Source organism: Bombina bombina, chromosome 6 (genome assembly GCF_027579735.1).
Source record: "Bombina bombina isolate aBomBom1 chromosome 6, aBomBom1.pri, whole genome shotgun sequence".
In the NCBI taxonomy this organism is placed as follows: domain Eukaryota; kingdom Metazoa; phylum Chordata; class Amphibia; order Anura; family Bombinatoridae; genus Bombina; species Bombina bombina.
Genome location: NC_069504.1, coordinates 1031539568 through 1031559392, shown reverse-complemented (window position 1 = coordinate 1031559392; position 19825 = coordinate 1031539568). Strand labels below are relative to the sequence as shown.

Sequence of the window (19825 nt, the reverse complement as noted above, 5' to 3'; positions counted from 1 at the left end):
ACAGGCATTACCAGTTTGTAGCTCTTCCCTTCGGGTTAGCTACGGCCCCGAGAATTTTTACAAAGGTTCTGGGCTCACTTCTGGCGGTGCTAAGACCGCGAGGCATAGCGGTGGCTCCGTACCTAGACGACATTCTGATACAAGCGTCAAGTTTTCAAATTGCCAAGTCTCATACAGAGATAGTTCTGGCATTTCTGAGGTCGCATGGGTGGAAGGTGAACGTGGAAAAGAGTTCTCTATCACCACTCACAAGAGTCTCCTTCCTAGGGACTCTGATAGATTCTGTAGAAATGAAAATTTACCTGACTGAGGCCAGGTTATCAAAACTTTTAAATGCTTGCCGTGCCCTTCATTCCATTCCACGCCCGTCAGTAGCTCAGTGCATGGAAGTTATCGGCTTAATGGTAGCGGCGATGGACATAGTACCATTTGCGCGCCTGCATCTCAGACCTCTGCAATTATGCATGCTAAGTCAGTGGAATGGGGATTACTCAGATTTGTCCCCTCTACTAAATCTGGATCAAGAGACCAGAGATTCTCTTCTCTGGTGGCTTTCTCGGGTTCATCTGTCCAAGGGGATGACCTTTCGCAGGCCAGATTGGACAATTGTAACAACAGATGCCAGTCTTCTAGGTTGGGGCGCAGTCTGGAACTCCCTGAAGGCTCAGGGATCGTGGACTCAGGAGGAGAAACTCCTCCCAATAAATATTCTGGAGTTGAGAGCAATATTCAATGCTCTTCTAGCTTGGCCTCAGTTAGCAACACTGAGGTTCATCAGATTTCAGTCGGACAACATCACGACTGTGGCTTACATCAACCATCAAGGGGGAACCAGGAGTTACCTAGCGATGTTGGAAGTCTCAAAGATAATTTGCTGGGCAGAGTCTCTCTTGCCACCTGTCAGCGATCTACATCCCAGGCGTGGAGAACTGGGAGGCGGATTTTCTAAGTCGTCAGACTTTTCATCCGGGGGAGTGGGAACTTCATCCGGGGGTCTTCACTCAACTGATTCAGCGTTGGGGCAAACCAGAACTGGATCTCATGGCGTCTCGCCAGAACGCCAAGCTTCCTTGTTACGGATCCAGGTCCAGGGACCCGGGAGCGGCGCTGATAGATGCTCTGGCAGCCCCTTGGGTCTTCAACATGGCTTATGTGTTTCCACCATTTCCGATGCTACCTCGACTGATTGCCAAGATCAAACAGGAGAGAGCATCAGTGATTCTGATAGCGCCTACGTGGCCACGCAGGACCTGGTATGCAGACCTAGTGGACATGTCGTCCTGTCCACCATGGTCTCTACCTCTGAGGCAGGACCTTCTAATACAAGGTCCTTTCAACCATCCAAATCTAATTTCTCTGAGGCTGACTGCATGGAGATTGAACGCTTGATCCTATCAAAGCGTGGCTTCTCGGAGTCGGTTATTGATACCTTAATACAGGCACGGAAGCCTGTTACCAGAAAGATTTACCATAAGATATGGCGTAAATATTTATATTGGTGCGAATCCAAGGGTTATTCATGGAGTAAGGTTAGGATTCCTAGGATATTGTCTTTTCTACAAGAGGGTTTAGAAAAGGGCTTATCTGCTAGTTCGTTAAAGGGACAGATTTCTGCTCTGTCTATTCTCTTACACAAACGTCTGGCAGAAGTTCCAGACGTCCAGGCTTTTTGTCAGGCTTTGGCTAGGATTAAGCCTGTGTTTAAGACGGTTGCTCCTCCGTGGAGCTTAAACTTGGTTCTTAAAGTTCTTCAAGGGGTTCCGTTTGAACCCCTTCATTCCATTGATATTAAGCTTTTATCTTGGAAAGTTCTGTTTTTGATGGCTATTTCCTCGGCTCGAAGAGTCTCTGAGTTATCGGCCTTACATTGTGATTCTCCTTATCTGATTTTCCATTCAGACAAGGTAGTTCTGCGTACAAAACCTGGGTTTTTACCTAAAGTAGTTTCTAACGGGAATATCAATCAGGAGATTGTTGTTCCATCATTATGTCCTAATCCTTCTTCAAAGAAGGAACGACTTTTGCATAATCTGGACGTAGTCCGTGCCCTGAAGTTCTATTTACAGGCAACTAAAGATTTTCGTCAAACTTCTTCCCTGTTTGTCGTGTACTCTGGTCAGAGGAGAGGTCAAAAAGCTTCGGCAACCTCTCTCTCTTTTTGGCTTCGTAGCATAATAAGTTTAGCCTATGAGACTGCTGGACAGCAGCCTCCTGAAAGAATTACAGCTCATTCCACTAGAGCTGTGGCTTCCTTCTGGGCCTTTAAGAATGAGGCCTCTGTTGAACAGATTTGCAAGGCTGCAACTTGGTCTTCGCTTCACACTTTTTCAAAATTTTACGAATTTGACACTTTTGCTTCTTCGGAGGCTGTTTATGGGAGAAATGTTCTACAGGCAGTGGTTCCTTCCGTTTAAGTTCCTGCCTTGTCCCTCCCATCATCCGTGTACTTTGGCTTTGGTATTGGTATCCCATAAGTAATGGATGACCCGTGGACTGAATACACTTAACAAGAGAAAACATAATTTATGCTTACCTGATAAATTTATTTCTCTTGTAGTGTATCCAGTCCACGGCCCGCCCTGTCTTTTTAAGGCAGATCTAAATTTGAATTAAAACTCCAGTCACCACTGCACCCTATGGTTTCTCCTTTCTTGTCTTGTTTCGGTCGAATGACTGGATATGACATGTGAGGGGAGGAGCTATATAGCAGCTCTGCTTGGGTGATCCTCTTGCAACTTCCTGTTGGGAAGGGAATATATCCCATAAGTAATGGATGACCCGTGGACTGAATACACTACAAGAGAAATAAATGTATCAGGTAAGCATAAATTATGTTTTTTCACCTTCATTCTGCTTCATTCAGTTTGTTGGTTATTATTGGAATCAGCGTCTTCAGTTATTAAAATAATGTAATTCAGATATTTTGTTTGGAATACACAAGGGAAATAGGGTGCCCCAATGTTGCAATATCACAGAACACAATGCCTTCAAAGTATCAGATATGGTACTCACATTTCACTTTGCACTAAAAAGTGCTAGAATCGCTAGGCTGGGCTGTTAGGACTCATCCCGGTATTACTGGCTCTCCCGTAGGATGCTTGTTATGGTATAGTAAGCCCATAAACACCAGAGATGTGATTATAAAGCAGACTTGGCGATTTTGATGATCAAATGAAAAATCAGCCCAAAAACTTGGATCGTACCCAGAAATAAAAGAACATTTGTTTTATTTAAAACTGTAAATATGATCACTTAAAATGCGTTTCTCAGTCTTTGTACTGTTTCATCAGGTGAGTAAAAGTACGGGTACATCATCCAAACTTTATACATACATCAGGAGTCTCTGTGGTACCAAAGGGCATGCGCCAAAATCCCCACGTCCTTATGATGCATCAGTGTGTGTGTGTATATATATATTACGTATGTATATGTATGTATATATTTTATTACACACACACCTAGGTGTGCACTGCCACAAAGAATACCAAGAGAACAAAGTAAATATGATTATAGAAGTAAACTGGAAAGGGGTTTCATGCTGTATCTGAATCATTAACATTTTAAATTTATTTTGATTTCCATGCATCTTTTAATCAGGAAGTGAAGAGGTATATGTAAACCTCTTAGAAGTATATCAACCTACTCCAGTTGGAGCAATGCTTGAGATTTCTTTTGGATGGGTGACCTTTCCTTAGAAAGAAATGAGATGTAAACAATGGAAAGTTGGTGTTTTTGGAACTATTACCCTTATTCGCCTATTGAATTAGGCAATAAATGCACTGAAATATTTGAATTGAATTAGTTAAATGGCCAATAAATAATGAGTCTGTAATATATAGGGGTTGATTTATCAAGCTGTTGCGGACAGGGGCACACATACTGACGGAAATTCAGCATTGCCATGAGCGTTATTTTGCGATTGCGTGCAATCCTGCCCCGCGCACAGCCAATCACGCGCAGGCAGGAGCTGTCAATCTCCCCGGTCGGACGAGACCGGGGAGATTGAAATTCGCCACCTAAGAGCTGGCGAAAGCGTAGGGAAGCAGCAGTCTGATGACCACTGCTTGTTAAATATGGACTGCAGGTTCACTTGCAGTCGTAGGGGGGCAAACCCTGCCGAAGGCATTCAAAGAATAGATTAGTCTGACAATAACATGTAGCTGTATTTTTTTTAAGTTTCATTATCTGTTTAAATATTGACAAAATAAGTGTAAAGTTTTAGTGTCTATAAAACAATGGAAGCTGCCATGTTGTAACTTGGGTTACCTTCTCTGTTATGGCCAGTTAGCGACATTTATAAATAGGTCACTAGAGTGTGCAGCCAATGACTGTGGAATATTAACTGTGTTCTGCACTTCAATTTCTGTCAGGAACTGAAAAGCTCACAATTTCAGAATGGAATTACTGGAAAAGGGGACCAAATAAATAGAGTATATTGCAGTGTGTGTATATGTTCTATTACCATTCCAGTGTTTAATTTCCCTTTTAATTATGCATAGTAAAACAAATTTACTATTTACAGTCATTATTTATTTGACCCCAATTTTTTGAAAATTGTGAATTTTCCAGTCATGATAACTCAAAGAGAAAAAGGCTGGCTTCATAAGCCTAGCCCTGCCACATATCTTTCCTGAATTTGCAGTAAGGGCTAGATTTATCAACGCTGAGGCATACAGGGGCACGTATACGCGCCCCTGTAAGCCTCAGCTCGCCTGTGACGGGGCGAAATTACCCGCAGGTAATTAACATTGCGCTCGCGTGCAATCCCGCCCCCTGCCCGCGCACAGCCAATCACGCGCGGGCAGGAGCTGTCAATCTCCTCGGTCGAACTCGACCGAGGAGATTTAATTTCAACCACAATAGAGGTGGCGAAGATGTTAGGGAAGCAGCGGTCTGGTGACCGCTGCTTGATAAATCGCGGCGAGCAAGTTCTTGTGAGAACTTGCTGCCGCAGGGGCTTGATAAATCTAGCCCTTAATCTTACCATTTCTGCTTAATGCAAACAATGGAGATTTTGTTACCATAATGAAACCCTATCATCTCCAGACTCGAGTCCAGATTAATTTTTCCAAATAAAAAATTGTGTGTGGTGAAGTTTGACAATTGAGGAAAAAAATGAAGCAAACAAGGTGTTAATCTATTCGAATAGCATTTAGACTGCTGATAATTTAGTAAAGTACGGCAGAAAATGTAATAACAGTGTGCACTGTGCCTTTAAGTAGGTAGTTAGACTTAAATATAATCCGGAGTATTGCAAAGTGCTTCTTACCTATTGATTGCATGGATTTCATATAGGATAAGAGGCATTGTGATTAAAGGGACAGTCTGCTTGATGCTATTGTTTAATAAGGTAGATAACATGTTTACTATCCATTCCCCAGCTTTGCATAACCAGCATTGTTATATTAATATACTTTATAACCTCTAAGTTTGCCTGTTTCTAAGCCCTTGGAGGTTGTTGCCCCTTATCTCAGTGCTTTTTATTAGCTTTTTCTATCCTGCACAACAGCCATACAGTGATAATTTGTGTGCCATATAGATAACTTTGTGCTCACTCCTGTGGAGAATGAAGGGTTTACAAGAACCAGCACTAATTGGCTCTAACATAATATTGTATAAAGCTTAACCCCCCCCCCCCCAGGCTTAGATACAATCTAACTATAGAGGTAAAACATATTATAATTTAAGTGTTTGTTATGCAAAACTGGGGAATGGATAATAAAGGGATTATCTATCATTTTAAAACGGTAACACGTAGACTCCCTTTAAGTTAATTTGTATCATTTACATTTTAAAACAGCTAGAAATTCAAAGAAGAAAATTCTGTGTGTTTTAAAGTTTAGCAGGTTAGATTTTCAGTTGTGCACTTTTTTGTTACATTTATATTTATTCTGTTCTTCTCTTAGGTTAAGGGTCTTGTGAAACAGCATATTGACTCCTTCAATTATTTCATCAATGATGAGGTAAGGATTTGTAATGTTTGTATTGTTTTTAGACTTGGGGTCACCATGCTTTTTGTGTGGTCCTCAGAACCACTATGCAAAAGATTAGTAATTTGCTGTAAAAAAAAGCAGATTGACACTTCCCATGAGGTAATTAAAAGGGCATGAATGTTATGATTCGGAGCATACAGTTTTGTTAAGACACATGCATGCTCTTGAGCATATTTCAGTATGCTTTAACCACCTAAGGTGTTTTGAGTGGCTTTAAATTAGTACAACACCCATAACAATTTGCACATTAACAGACACACACACACAGGTAAAATTAGATTATACATTTAGCAGAATTTCTTATTGTTTTTTTTTTTTTTTAAATGTCTTAAATATGAAATACACAAAAACAATCTTTGTGTTTCCTTTTTCAGATTAAGAAAATAATGAAAGCAAATGAAAAAGTGACAAGTGACGCAGACCCAATGTGGTATTTGAAGTAAGTACATAAGCATAAATACATAGTGTTATAGGTTTTATATCGGTGAATTCTTCATGAATTGTGAGTGCTATACAAATTCATTAGATTTTTAAACACAGATATGCACACACTTTTTACATTGAAACATATTTAAAAGTAAAGCAAATACAAGTTAACAAGCACAGTGATTAATAATTTGTTAGTTAACTAAATAATTGATGAACTGCTGTAACCCGTATCCTGGGGTAGTTTCTCTAATTCCCTGTTATTGTATAGCGAGTACTCATTAAAGAATGTAGATCTGTGTGTGAGTGCTAAGTCTCCATTTACTGAAGGAGCAACACAAATTGTGCCTATGGTGCAAATTTAAAGGGGCAGTGTACTGTAAAATTGGTTTCTCATTAATGTGTTTCCAGTTATTTGCTGTAACACCTGAAGAGTTAGAAATGTATGGGGAATTTTTGGTATTTTTTTTGTATATGAAATAGCCGTTTATTTTAACTGGAACAACCCAAATAGAATGGGCAGATCTTGTAGGAAGGAAATACCTCATTATCACATCTAATTATTTACACAAGTCCTCCTTGTATTCGTTGTTACTGTTTACTTAAAGGACAACACTTAGAGAGAACAATGGAGAATTAACATTTTAGTAGCGCTCCAACTTATTGTATCTAAAAATTCTTGTTTATGTTTTTTTTTTTTTTTTTTTATTTTAATTTTTTTGTAACCCGAAATTAAAGGGACACTGAACCCAAATTTTTTTCTTTCGTAATTCAGATAGAGCATGCAATTTTAAGCAACTTTCCAATTTACTCTTATTATCAATTTGTCTTTGTTCTCTTGCTATCTTTATTTGAAAAAGGAATCTAAGCCATTTGTTCATTGGTGGATGAATTTATCCACCAATCAGCAAGAACAACCCAGGTTGTTAACCAAAAATGGGCCGGCATCTAAACTTACTTTCTTGCATTTCAAATAAAGATACCAAGAGAATGAGGACAATTTGATCATAGGAGTAAATTAGAGCAGTGTTTTTCAACCAGTGTGCCGTGGCACACTAGTGTGCCGTGAGAGATCCTCAGGTGTGCCGCGGCAGACTGACAACAGTGTGACATATTTTTTAAACTTTGCTTGTTTTTTACTCCCAGTGCAGGGGTAGTTTGTAGGAGGCATGGCATAACAGCACAATACATACAGTATGTGTTTGTGTGTGTGTATATATATATATATATATATATATTAGGCTACAATGTGTGATTTTTTTTTTTTTTAATTTTGGGATGGTGGTGTGCCACAGGATTTTTTAATGTAAAAAAGTGTGCCACGGCAAAAAAAAGGTTAAAAATCACTTAATTAGAGCATGCAATTTTAAGCAACTTTCTATCTGAATCACAAAAGAAAAAAATTGGGTTCAGTGTCCCTTTAAAAAGCACTTAGTCTGAACATCAAATGAGTAGAAGATATTTTTTCTGACACATTTCAAAGTTATGTCTATTTCCACTCCCACTGCAACATATGACAGCCGTCAGCCAATCACAAATGCATAAACGTATATACTAATTCTGGTGACTCAAAAAGTGTAAATATAAAAATACTCCACATTTTGTTAATGGAAGTCATTTGGAAAGTTGGTTAAATTTGCCTTCTCTTTCTGAATCATGACAGTTTAATTTTGATTTGTGTCCCTTTAAGTTCAGAAATGTTCATTATAGGTGGGGATATAGTAGGCAAAATCATCTATTTCAAATGAGAAAAGTAAGATGAAGGTGCTATTTGTAAAAACACTCCAGTAGGTAAAATAGAAAATTGGGAACAAATTAAAGGGGAGAAAATATGAGTACTCTGTCCCTTTAAATGAGAACAAGCAGAGGAACTCTAACCCCTTAATGACCACAGCACTTTTCCATTTTCTGACCGTTTGGGACCAGGGCTATTTTTGCATTTCTGCGGTGTTTGTGTTTAGCTGTAATTTTCCTCTTACTCATTTACTGTACCCACACATATTATATACCGTTTTTCTCGCCATTAAATGGACTTTCTAAAGATACCATTATTTTCATCATATCTAATAATTTACTATAAAAAAAATATATAAATTATGATGGAAAAAATGGAAAAAAAACACTTTTTCTAACTTTGACCCCCGAAATCTGTTACACATCTACAACCACCAAAAAACCCCCATGCTAAGTAGTTTCTAAATTTTGTCCTGAGTTTAGAAATACCCAATGTTTACATGTTCTTTTCTTTTTTGCAAGTTATAGGGCAATAAATACAAGTAGCACTTTGCTATTTCTAAACCGTTTTGTTTCAAAATTAGCGATAGTTACATTGGAACACTGATATCTGTCAGGAATCCCTAGATAACCATTCACATTGGTTGGTCTATTATAAAAATATATATACAAAGTATTGATCTAGGCCCATTTTGGTATATTTCATGCCACCATTTCACCATCAAATGCGATCAAATAAGAAAAAAATCTTACACTTTTTCACAAACTTTAGGTTTCTCACTGAAATTATTTACTAACAGCTTGTGCAATTATGGCACAAATGGTTGTAAATGCTTTTTTGGGATACCCTTTGTTCAGAAATAGACATATATGGCTTTGGTGTTGCTTTTTGCTAATTAGATGACCGCTAAATGCTGCTGCGCACCACACATGTATTATGCCCAGCAGTGAAGGGGTTAATTAGGGAGCTTGTAGGGAGCATGTATGGTTAATTTTAGCTTTAGTTTAGTCTAGTAGACAACCCCAAGTATTGATCTAGGCCTATTTTAGTATATATCTCATGCCACCATTTCATTGCCAAATGTGATCAAATAAAAATAATGTTCACGTTTTCACAAACTTTAGGTTTCTCACTGAAATTATTTACAAACCGCGTGTGCAATTATGGCACAAATGGTTGTAAATGCTTCTCTGGGATCCCCTTTGTTCAGAAATAGCAGACATATATGGCTTTGGCATTGTTTTTTGGTAATTTGAAGGCTGCTAAATGCTGCTGCGCACCACACTTGTATTATGCCCAGGAGTGAAGGGGTTAATTAGGGAGCTTGCAGGGTTAATTTTAGCTTTAGTGTAGAGATCAGCCTTCCACCTGACACATCCCACCTCCTGATTCCTCCCAAAAAGCTCTCTTCCCTCCCCCACCCCACAATTGTCCCGCCATCTTAAGTACCGGCAGAAAGTCTTTTTTTTATTTTTTTTTATTTTATATCTATTCAGCTGTTATGGACCCCCCCCCCCCCCCCACAGCTCTCTAACCTTCCCCCCCCGCTACCTATTTGCCGCAATCTTGGGTACTGGCAGCTGTCTGCCAGTACCCAGTTTGCCCCCCCCCCAAAAAAAAAAAAATATATATATATACAGGTGGCCCTCGTTTTACAACGGTTCAATTTACACCGTTTCAGAATAACAACCTTTTTTTCCAGTAATATGACTGCTATTGAAAAGCATTGAGAAGCAGTGCATTTATTAAAATATCCAGTAGGTGGAGCTGTCCGCTTGTGTTGCAGCAAAGCCAAGCAAGCTGAAATTAATCAGTTTAACCAGACCTGAGCTATCGAGCAGATTTCAAAGGAACAAGATCTTCCGGTCTATAAATCAGTCCAGATTGGAATGCATAGAAAGAACTGTTTGCAGAAAAATGCAAGTGAAGTCTGTGTTTTGTGATTATTTTATTAGGTTTATAATGCTGTTTAGCAAATGTTTTTGTTCATTTAACTTATTTTAATTATATATTCTGTGTTGTGTGATTATTTTATTAGGTTTATAATGTTGTTTAGCATTTAAAGTCTTCATTTCAAAGCTTTAAAAATAATGTATTAGGTGTTACTTATGACAATTTTGAGAGGGGCCTGGAACCTATCTCCCTCACTTCCCATTGACTTACATTATAAACTGGGTTTCAAATTACAACGGTTTTGATTTACAGCCATTCCTTCTGGAACCTAACCCCGGCGTAAACTGAGGGATATATATATATATATATATATATATATATATATATATATATATATATATATATATATATATATATATATATATATATATATATATATATATATATATATATATATATATATATATATATATATATATAATATATTTTTTTTTTTTTTTTTTTTTTTTTTTTTTTTTTTTTTTTATAAAATATACATTTTTATGTAGTGTAGCTGCCCACCCTCAATACCCCCCTTCCCCTCCCAGATCCTTTGAACTCCCTGCTAACTCTCTTACCCACCAACAATCGGCACCATCGCTACAAGTGCAGAGAGGGCCACAGAGTGTCTCTCTCTGTATCGGATGCTTGAAAAAGGGTATTGCAGGATGCTTCAATATCGAGGCATCACTGCAATACCCTGAGAGCTGCTGGAAGCGATCGCAATAGCTTCCAGCGCTCAATTAGACCAAGGACGTACCAGGTACGTCCATTGTCACTGATCACTTTTGCAGGACGTACCTGGTACGTCCTTGGTCATTAAGGGGTTAAGGATCCCAGTCACCACGTTTATGTCTGCAGGAGCTGAAGAAAAAACCCTGGCATTTACTATTATCAGTTAGAAGAACTGAACAAAAAGGGTGATATTGTATAATCACTCAAAAATAAAGCCGGAATGCCGGCGAAACATGTCAAGGGAAGGGAGTGAGCTGGTGGGGGCTCTCTATTTTTAAATACTTGTAGCAGTAATTTACATTAATATAAATTTAAGATACTCAGTCGCAGTTAACGTGACACTGATCATATACCAGTGTAAATAGCAAGCCACTTTAGAAGTGATACCTGTATTAATCAATACCTAGTAACCACGGATAATGGTATTGTATGGCGGTACAGCTTAACATATATATGGCGTGGAACATTATAAGTGTTATTTAACAGGGTGAATATAAGGATCCCTACTATAAAATATTTGCTAGCATCTAGACCATCCGTAATTAGTTATAATAACCTCACAGTAACCTAATGTGACTTACAAGAATTGTGCTAATCCTGCAATCATAATCTAACGTGTATATAGACCATTTGCAATATTGTATCTTAATATAAAGTACATGCCGGCATTATTAGTGTCTATTCACACAATACATAATTGACCTTAAACAAGGTGAATTAACCATTCTGTGAGACATTACAGTGAATACTGCATATTACCCTAGTTCGTTTATCTTAAACGGCTACAAGCATACACTCAGAGGACATATTCACTGTTATTACATTACTGATCTGTCTATTAGGTGATAGTGTCGTTATATTTCTGTCAGTTAGCAATCTAGTAGTAGTAGTGGACCCTGCTATATACCTAGCTAAGTGACTTATATTTATTTTCTGGTTCAGTTACTGTTTACTATATCCAGTACACATAACCGGGGTACATTACTGTTAGCATTCTAGTTTTAATTTACCCATTTTAAAATATTTTTCTAATAAAGTTTTTATGTTTTAATTTTTTCTATGATGCCAATACCCCTGTTTCAATAAACCTATAAGGGTCTTACCCGAGTGCTTATATAGTATCACCCTTTTTGTTCAGTTCCTCTAACTGATACTAGTGAATGTCATTTCATTGATACTTGGCACCTTTTCCCACACCATATATGATATTATTAGGCCAGATAAATTCTATCTGAACAGTAATAGACCCTAATATTAAAAAAAAAAGTGGTGCTATTAATTTCTTTTCTCTAATAGACGAAAATAATCAGACAGTCTTATAAATAGTGACACATTCTTCATGTAAAGTCACAAACAGTCGTCCTTGTCAGGCATCTGTAGCTTCCTCCAGTGTAGCATTGTCTTTCAGTTGTAGAAGCTTCAGACAAAGACAGGAGAAGTCAAAGTTGTGTTACCCCCCCCCCCGGCCTGCACTGCACAGGAAGCTACAGTCATAACAGACGTTCTCTTAAGACAAAGCACAACCTCCCCTATATAATACTACATACAGCATAATGGATGCTGCTGAGTTTGATTTCCAAAATAGAATTTCTTGCCTGTTTACGCTGATTGGGGTAGGTCATCGTATTTACATCTAAGGGGTCGATTTATCAAGCTGCGGCAGACAGGGGCGTATATATGCACCCCTGTCCGCTGCAGCTCGTCTCTGGTGGAATGAATTCAGCATTGCACACGAGTGCTATTTTGCGGTCGCATGCAATCCCACACCCTGCACGCGTGTAGGAGCTGTCAATCTCCCCGGTCGGACGAGACCGGGGAGATTGAAATTTGCCACCCTAGCGGTTGTGAAAGGTTAGGAAAGCAGCGGTCTGATGACCGCTGCTTGTTAAATACAGAGTACAGGTTCTCTTGTGAGAACCTGTAGTCGTAGGTGGTTGAAAGGCTTGCGAAGCCTTTGATAAATCAACCCCTAAATGTGAAGTCGGCAAACTGACAAAGCCTTTAATTCAAAGTCCCAAAATAATGTAAGCCAATGAAGAGGCATATATGTGCAGCTACTAATTATTATTTATTTATAAAATATTTTACCAGGAAGGATACATTGAGATTTCTTTCGTTTTCAAGTATGTCCTGGGACCACAAAACATTGCATTGATACAATAGTGTACAATAAAATACAAAAACAATAATAATACACAATGGATGCAAACATTTAACATGGAACTGGTAGGAAATATTTAATCAACCATGACAGGCACATTCTGTTTTGAGATATGTATAGAGGGATCTCTTAAAGGATTTTAGGCTTGGGGAAGTTTTTAAAGTGTGCGGGAGGTCATTCCATAATTGTGGTGCTCTGTAGGAAAAGGAGGATCGAGCTGCTTTCTTTTTGTATTGAGTCAGACTAAATAATGTGATGGTATTGGATCGGAGGTTATAGGAGGTGGGAATAGCCGGGGAGAGCATTCTGCTCAGGTAGGGTGGGAGCTTCCCAGAAAAGGCTCTTAAACACAAGGCAGGAAAGATGGAGGGTGCGTCTGGATTCCAGCGACAGCCAGTTTAGTTCTTTTAGCATGTAACAATGGTGGGTCCTGTAGTTACATTGTAGCACAAAGCAGCAGAACGAGTTGTATAACGCAATCAGATTATTAAGGTGAGTTTGCGGAGCAGGTGCTTATACTATGTCCCCATAATCCATGATAGGCATCAGCATTTGCTGTACAATCTTTTCCTTTACTGTAGGGCTGAGGCAAGATTTGTTTCTGTACAGGGCACCTAGTTTTGGATAAAGTTTAAATGCAAGTTTTTCTATGTGGAGGCCAAAAGATAGATTGGGGTCTAACAACATACCCAAGTATTTAAGAGTGGACTGCGGTCAGCGTGCAATTTGATTTTTGTTTTGATGCGAAGATGGGAATTTTGTAATTTGTGTAGTTTAGGTCCCGTTCCAAAGATATTTGTGACAGTTTTGTCAGTGTTTAGGAAGATTTTTTTTTTTTTTAAATCCACTTTTCTACCTCTGTGAACTGGTCTTGGAGCACTGCTTCAAGCTGTGACAGATTGGAATTGTTTGCATAGATTACTGTGTCATCTGCGTACATGTGTACAGTTGAGGATTTGCAGACATTAGGCAGATCATTTATAAATAATGTGAATAGTAGGGGGCCGAGAATGGAACCTTGGGGTACACCACACGTGACTGGGAGAGGGAGGGAGTCACTGTCAGAAATGGAGACATATTGTGAACGATCCGATACATATGATCGAAACCAGGTTAACGGACGATCAGCAATACCAGAGTTTTTTTAGTTTGAGCAGTAGTATGTCATGGTCTACTGTGTCAAAGGCCTTTGCAAAATCAAGGAAAATTGCTCCAGTTAGGTCTCCTTGTTCCATGCCAGTTTGGATGTCGTTGCAAACTTTTAGGAGGGCAGTTGTAGTGGAGTGATTCGGGCAAAAATCTGATTGATCAGGGGTCAGATAGTTAGATTGTTGGTAATACTCACATAATTGCGTATGGACGCATTTTTTTAAGATTTTTGACAATACTGAGAGCAAAGATCTAGGGCGATAATTAGAAACCAAGGTTAAGTCCCCACTTTCATGAATAGGCACTGCTCTTGCAGTTTTCCAAAGTTTGGGTATGTATCCAGACACCAAGGATTCGTTAATTAGGGTTGTGACCGGTTTAGCAATTGCCGGCGCACTGAGCTTCAACAGCATTGCTGGGATTTGATCCGGTCCAGACTGGTTTTTCATTTTTAGATTATTAAGGTGTTTCTTAACAACATTGATGGGTACAGGTCTAAAATTGAACTTTTCTATATTGGGTCTTTGATGATTTAGTAGGGCCTGATCCACATTTGTAGTTTCAGGATGCGTGTCATTTATTAGTTTGTCAATCAGGGTGGTGGAGCATCCGACAAAGTAACTATTAAAGGCATTTGCTACTTCTAAGGGGAGTTGCATGGTATGGTTGTCCACAGTGAGTTTCCAAAACTTTCTAGGGTTTAATATGTTATTGTTCAGATTTTCACAGAAATATTGGGCCTTGGCCAATTTTGTTTGTTTAGAGCATATATTTCGCCATTTTCTATATACACAGTGATCGTTCATAGAGCCATGTTTGAATTTTGACCACAATGAATCCCGAAACTGGTACATTTGAATGAGGTCAGCTGTGATCCAATTCAGGTGTGCTCCTTTTACTCTCACCTTACGCAGCGGGGCATGTAAATTCCAAACTTGTAGGAGTTCAGACTAAAAGAATTCAACTGCAGAGTCTAGATCTGGGATTAGGTTTAATCTGTGCCAGGGTAGGTTCTGGATGTCAATTAGAAAAGATTGAAGATTAAATTTTTTGAAGGATCTGGTGATTTTAACCTTGGGAGAGGATTTAGTTGCCTTTATTTTGAGCACGCAGTACACTAGGCAGTGGTCACTGAAATTGTTAGGGAGAACACCTGCCTCCTGGATTCAGTCGGAAGAAGTGGAGAGAATCCAGTCGAGCAGGGTGTGATTATGACTTTTGATGTTTATGCGAGTTGGGGAGGAGATTAATTGCGTTGGCTGCAAAGATTTAAACAGAGAGCGACAACTATTATTTTTTGGATTCAGCCAATCAATATTAAAATCTCCAAAAACCAAAATTTCACTTTTTGGGTTGTGAGCTATGGTTTCACTAAGGAGATGTGCTATGTCAGAAATTGAATGCACAGGGGAGCTAGGTGGGCGGTAGATTCCTGCAACAATGATTGATTTACTGCACGGGATTTCAATTTTGCCAGAAAGGAAATCAAAGGTGTCAGGAGAGCTAGATTTTTGTAAGTGGGTGTACTTTGTGGAATTGTCAACATAAATTACAATGCCTCCTCCTCTCTTTGTTCTATCATTTCTATGGCATGAATACCCATGTATTGCAATGGCAGAGTCGGGTATTTTTTGCGGTTAGCCACAATTCAGAGATCACAATGATTTTGGGCTTGTAATGTGAACACCAAGCTTGCAGTGCATCAATTTTTGGTAGTAAGCTGCGAATATTACAGTGCACAAAGGCGAGGCCTTTTTTAGCTGGAAGGCTAGGAATGGAATTTGTTGCTGGACCAGGGTTATGTATCTTCCATAGGCTACCTGTTTGCATAACAGTGGTACAGCTGAGTTGAATGTCGGTATTTTCTTATTAAGACTGGGGTAGATTATGCATTTAAAATTAGGCTGAAGGAGAGAGATATATTAGCGTCAGATTGGCCTGCAAAAGTTTAATGGAATATGGAGGTACTATGTCTATGGACATTTGAGCTAGGGTCATTTAAGCAAACACAGGGAAAGCTGAAAATTACAGAGATAAGACAGAGGTATTCATGCAGGGGAATAAACCATTAAACAAAGTACAAAAAAAGATATATGGGCCTTAACTGGTTAAACTAACTTAACATAATGGTGACAAAATATGCATTTAAAATTATCAAAACAATATATATAGCAATACACACATCAGAAAATAACAGGGTAGGTAAAATAAAGTGATATTACTATCTTCCATAGGCTACCTGTTTGCATAGCAGTGGTACAGCTGAGGTGAATGTCTGTATTTTCTTATTAAGACTAATCAGCAGCTAGCTTTCAGCTTGTGAGCCTACCTAGGTATGTTTTTTTTTTAAAAAAAAGGATACGCAGAGCACTAAGCAAATTGGGTTATAAATTTGATTGTGGTTTGAAAAAATCTGAATCATGAAGATGAAATTTGGGATTCTATGTCTCTTTACAAACAAGATGTTGGCAGTTTTAAACTGTCTGCCTTGCTATTACTATTTGATGAAGATTAGTAAACAGTGACATCTAGTGGTCTTTGTACATTATTGCAGATATTAAATAAATAATACTGCATAAGACTGCAGACCTTAAAAGGACATGAAACACTAAATACCTTTTATTAGCGTAGTATTGATGTTCCTTCTAGTCATGGGTGCGGCCATGTTGAAATTTAGCTTTCACTGCATTCCAGTGCTGATGTTCAAACATGTGCAGCAATTCTTCTTCAGATACCTGCAGTGAATCCTAAATTCCAAAATGGCTGCACCTATAAATAGGAGGTGCATAAAAAGTATTTAGTTTTCAGTGTCCCTTTTTAAACATTTCTTGTTTACACAGAGCAAATTCTGTAACATGGAAATATCTAGTTTAGCAGTTTGCACCATTTTGAAAACCTAGGTTATATATTTTGCTGTTTTTGTCTGTCTAGGGAATGTGAAACAAAGTACAATTATTAATTTTTTTTGCCACAAAAAGGTGTTGAATGTCCCTTTAAGGATTGCTGGAGGGCATATAAACGTAGAATAAAGAACATTTTGGAATACAGCAAGACGCTGAAATTATGGTATTGCAAGATGCAGAAATAAAACTTAGTGCTTCTATCAAGGGAGCAGTCTAATTTCAAAACTTAGAGAATATATTATTAATTTCTGAAGTCTCAAGACTTGTGTATAATTCCTGCTTAGAAGATACCCACTAAATGCTATGGCAAATGATTATAAATGCACTAACAACTCTTGAGAATACATAACTTACTGATGACAGTGAAGTTTTGCAAATGTGACCTACACACCAGTAATCCCTGGTAATCACAGGAACGACTCCAAACAAGTAGCTAAGCCCTGATCATATATCTTCCAGTGTCTAACTACCCGGTTTTAGGAAAGCTAATTCTCACACCTGGGTCTGCAGTGAACGTGTTTTTCCCATTGGAGGACAAATGAGCAGTTACATTCTTAAAATGACATTCTTGTGTCCCTTGGAAACTTTGTGTTTAAAGGGACATTTACACCAAAATTAATATAGGCTATTTACATAAAGCATTAGGTGTAGATAAAATCTGCAATTGACATGCATTACCTATTTTGCAGCTAACTCTCCTAAAAATGGGAAAAACCTTGCAGGGTGTTTTACTGCATATGTATACCTACGTGTACTATAAAAAACAGTTAGGGAAGGTGTAGGGTGTATGCACAATTTAATCTCCAAGTGGTCCCCAAAGGAGCCAGATATCTGATATAATGTCCAGTATAAACTCAGGGCGAGTCCCCTGCCCTACCTTCGTTATATATAATAGGGATATTGTTAACACTCATTTAGAAATGTTACAAAGAGATACAAAGGGACTCACCATTCAAGGTTGTATGCTTGTATTCTTAAAGATGACCCTTCCGCATCCTCTATTCACTCTCTCAGTGCAGAGTAGACCTCTTGCAGGTATGCTCACTTCTTGCACGAGTGCCTGAAATGCTGGATCCTGTCTTTATCGACCGTTTCACTTCTTTGTTTCAGTGCTTTATAGCATCCTCACTTTCCCATACATTTTAAGGATCCGTCATCCGTATAGTGCAGCCCCTCCCCCGCAGCTGTACCCTTTAAAAGTGCTCACTGCTGGCCAGTAATAATTCAAATAAACAAAGAAAAAAGTTGCAGGAGCTCCTTGGTTAAAGGTAAAATTCAAATGCTTTATTAGTAAATATAAATGGTTGTATCATTTGATACAACACTGTATTTTACCCTCTGGGCGAGGACACCCTGTATATTTACTAATAAAGAATTTGAATTTTACCTTTAACCAAGGTGCTCGTGCAACTTTGTTGTTTGTTTACATGTGCTATACTCTAATCCCTAAGCTATTGTTTTCCCCTCACTCCCTAACTAAAAGTAGAATTTTTTTAAATAAAAAAAATAACTGCACAAAGCAGTTTTTAGGGGTTACATTTGGCAGGTGTTAGAGGGAAAAAAAAGGCACTGAAAAGTGCCTTTACATTGCGGTCTATGGGGAACTGTGTGTTCCCCGTAAATATATTTCTTCTGTTATGTGTGATCAGTCCACGGGTCATCATTACTTCTGGGATATTATCTGCTCCCCTACAGGAAGTGCAAGAGGATTCACCCAGCAGAGTTGCTATATAGCTCCTCCCCTCTACGTCACCTCCAGTCATTCTCTTGCACCCAAAGACTAGATAGGAGGTGTGAGAGGACTATGGTGATTATACTTAGTTTTTAGAACTTCAATCAAAAGTTTGTTATTTTACAATAGCACCGGAGCGTGTTATTACCTCTCTGGCAGAGTTTGAAGAAGAATCTACCAGAGTTTTTCTTATGATTTTAACCGGAGTAGTTAAGATCATATTGCTGTTTCTCGGCCATCTGAGGGAGGTAAAAACTTCAGATTAGGGGACAGCGGGCAGTTGAATCTGCATTGAGGTATGTAGCAGTTTTTATTTTCTGAATGGAATTGATGAAAAAATCCTGCCATACCGTTATAATGAACATGTATGTATGCTCTACACTTTAGTATTCTGGGGATGGTATTTCACCGGAATTACTCTGTAAAAGTACATTAAACCTTTTATTAGGTATTTTTCATGTTAAACGTTTTTGCTGGAATGTAGAATCGTTTGCATTAATGAGGTACTGAGTGAATAAATATTTGGGCATTATTTTTCCACTTGGCATTTTGCTTGTTTTAATTATGACAGTTTCGTTTCTCTCTCACTGCTGTGTGTGAGAGGGAGGGGCCGTTTTTGGCGCTCTTTGCTACGCATCAAAAATTTCCAGTCAGTTACTCTTGTATTTCCTGCATGATCCGGTTCATCTCTAACAGAACTCAGGGGTCTTCAAACTTCTTTGAAGGGAGGTAGATTCTCTCAGCAGAGCTGTGAGACTTATATAGTGACTGTGATTTAAAACGTTGCTCTGTAATTTTTATGTTTAAAATTTAATTAGTGTTATTTTACTAATGGGAACAAACCTTTGCTAAAAAGTTGTGTTGTTTGTAAAGAGTGATGCTATAACTGTTTTTCAGTTCATTATTTCAACTGTCATTTAATCGTTTAGTGCTTCTTGAGGCACAGTACGTTTTTGTTAAATAAAATTGTAACCGAGTTGCATGTTTATTGCTAGTGTGTTAAACATGTCTGATTCAGAGGAAGATACCTGTGTCATTTGTTCCAATGCCAAGGTGGAG

At 38.5% G+C, this 19825-nt stretch overlaps 1 protein-coding gene across 1 annotated transcript in view; it reads left to right on the top strand.

Moving 5' to 3' along the window:
* The window catches only part of POLR3B (RNA polymerase III subunit B), a 791018-nt gene that overhangs the window by 24450 nt on the left and 746743 nt on the right, over positions 1–19825 (top strand). The window contains exons 3-4 of the mRNA XM_053719663.1: positions 5907–5963; positions 6368–6432. Of these exons, the coding sequence (XP_053575638.1) occupies positions 5907–5963; positions 6368–6432 (122 nt within the window). The remainder of the gene's footprint in view (positions 1–5906; positions 5964–6367; positions 6433–19825) is intronic.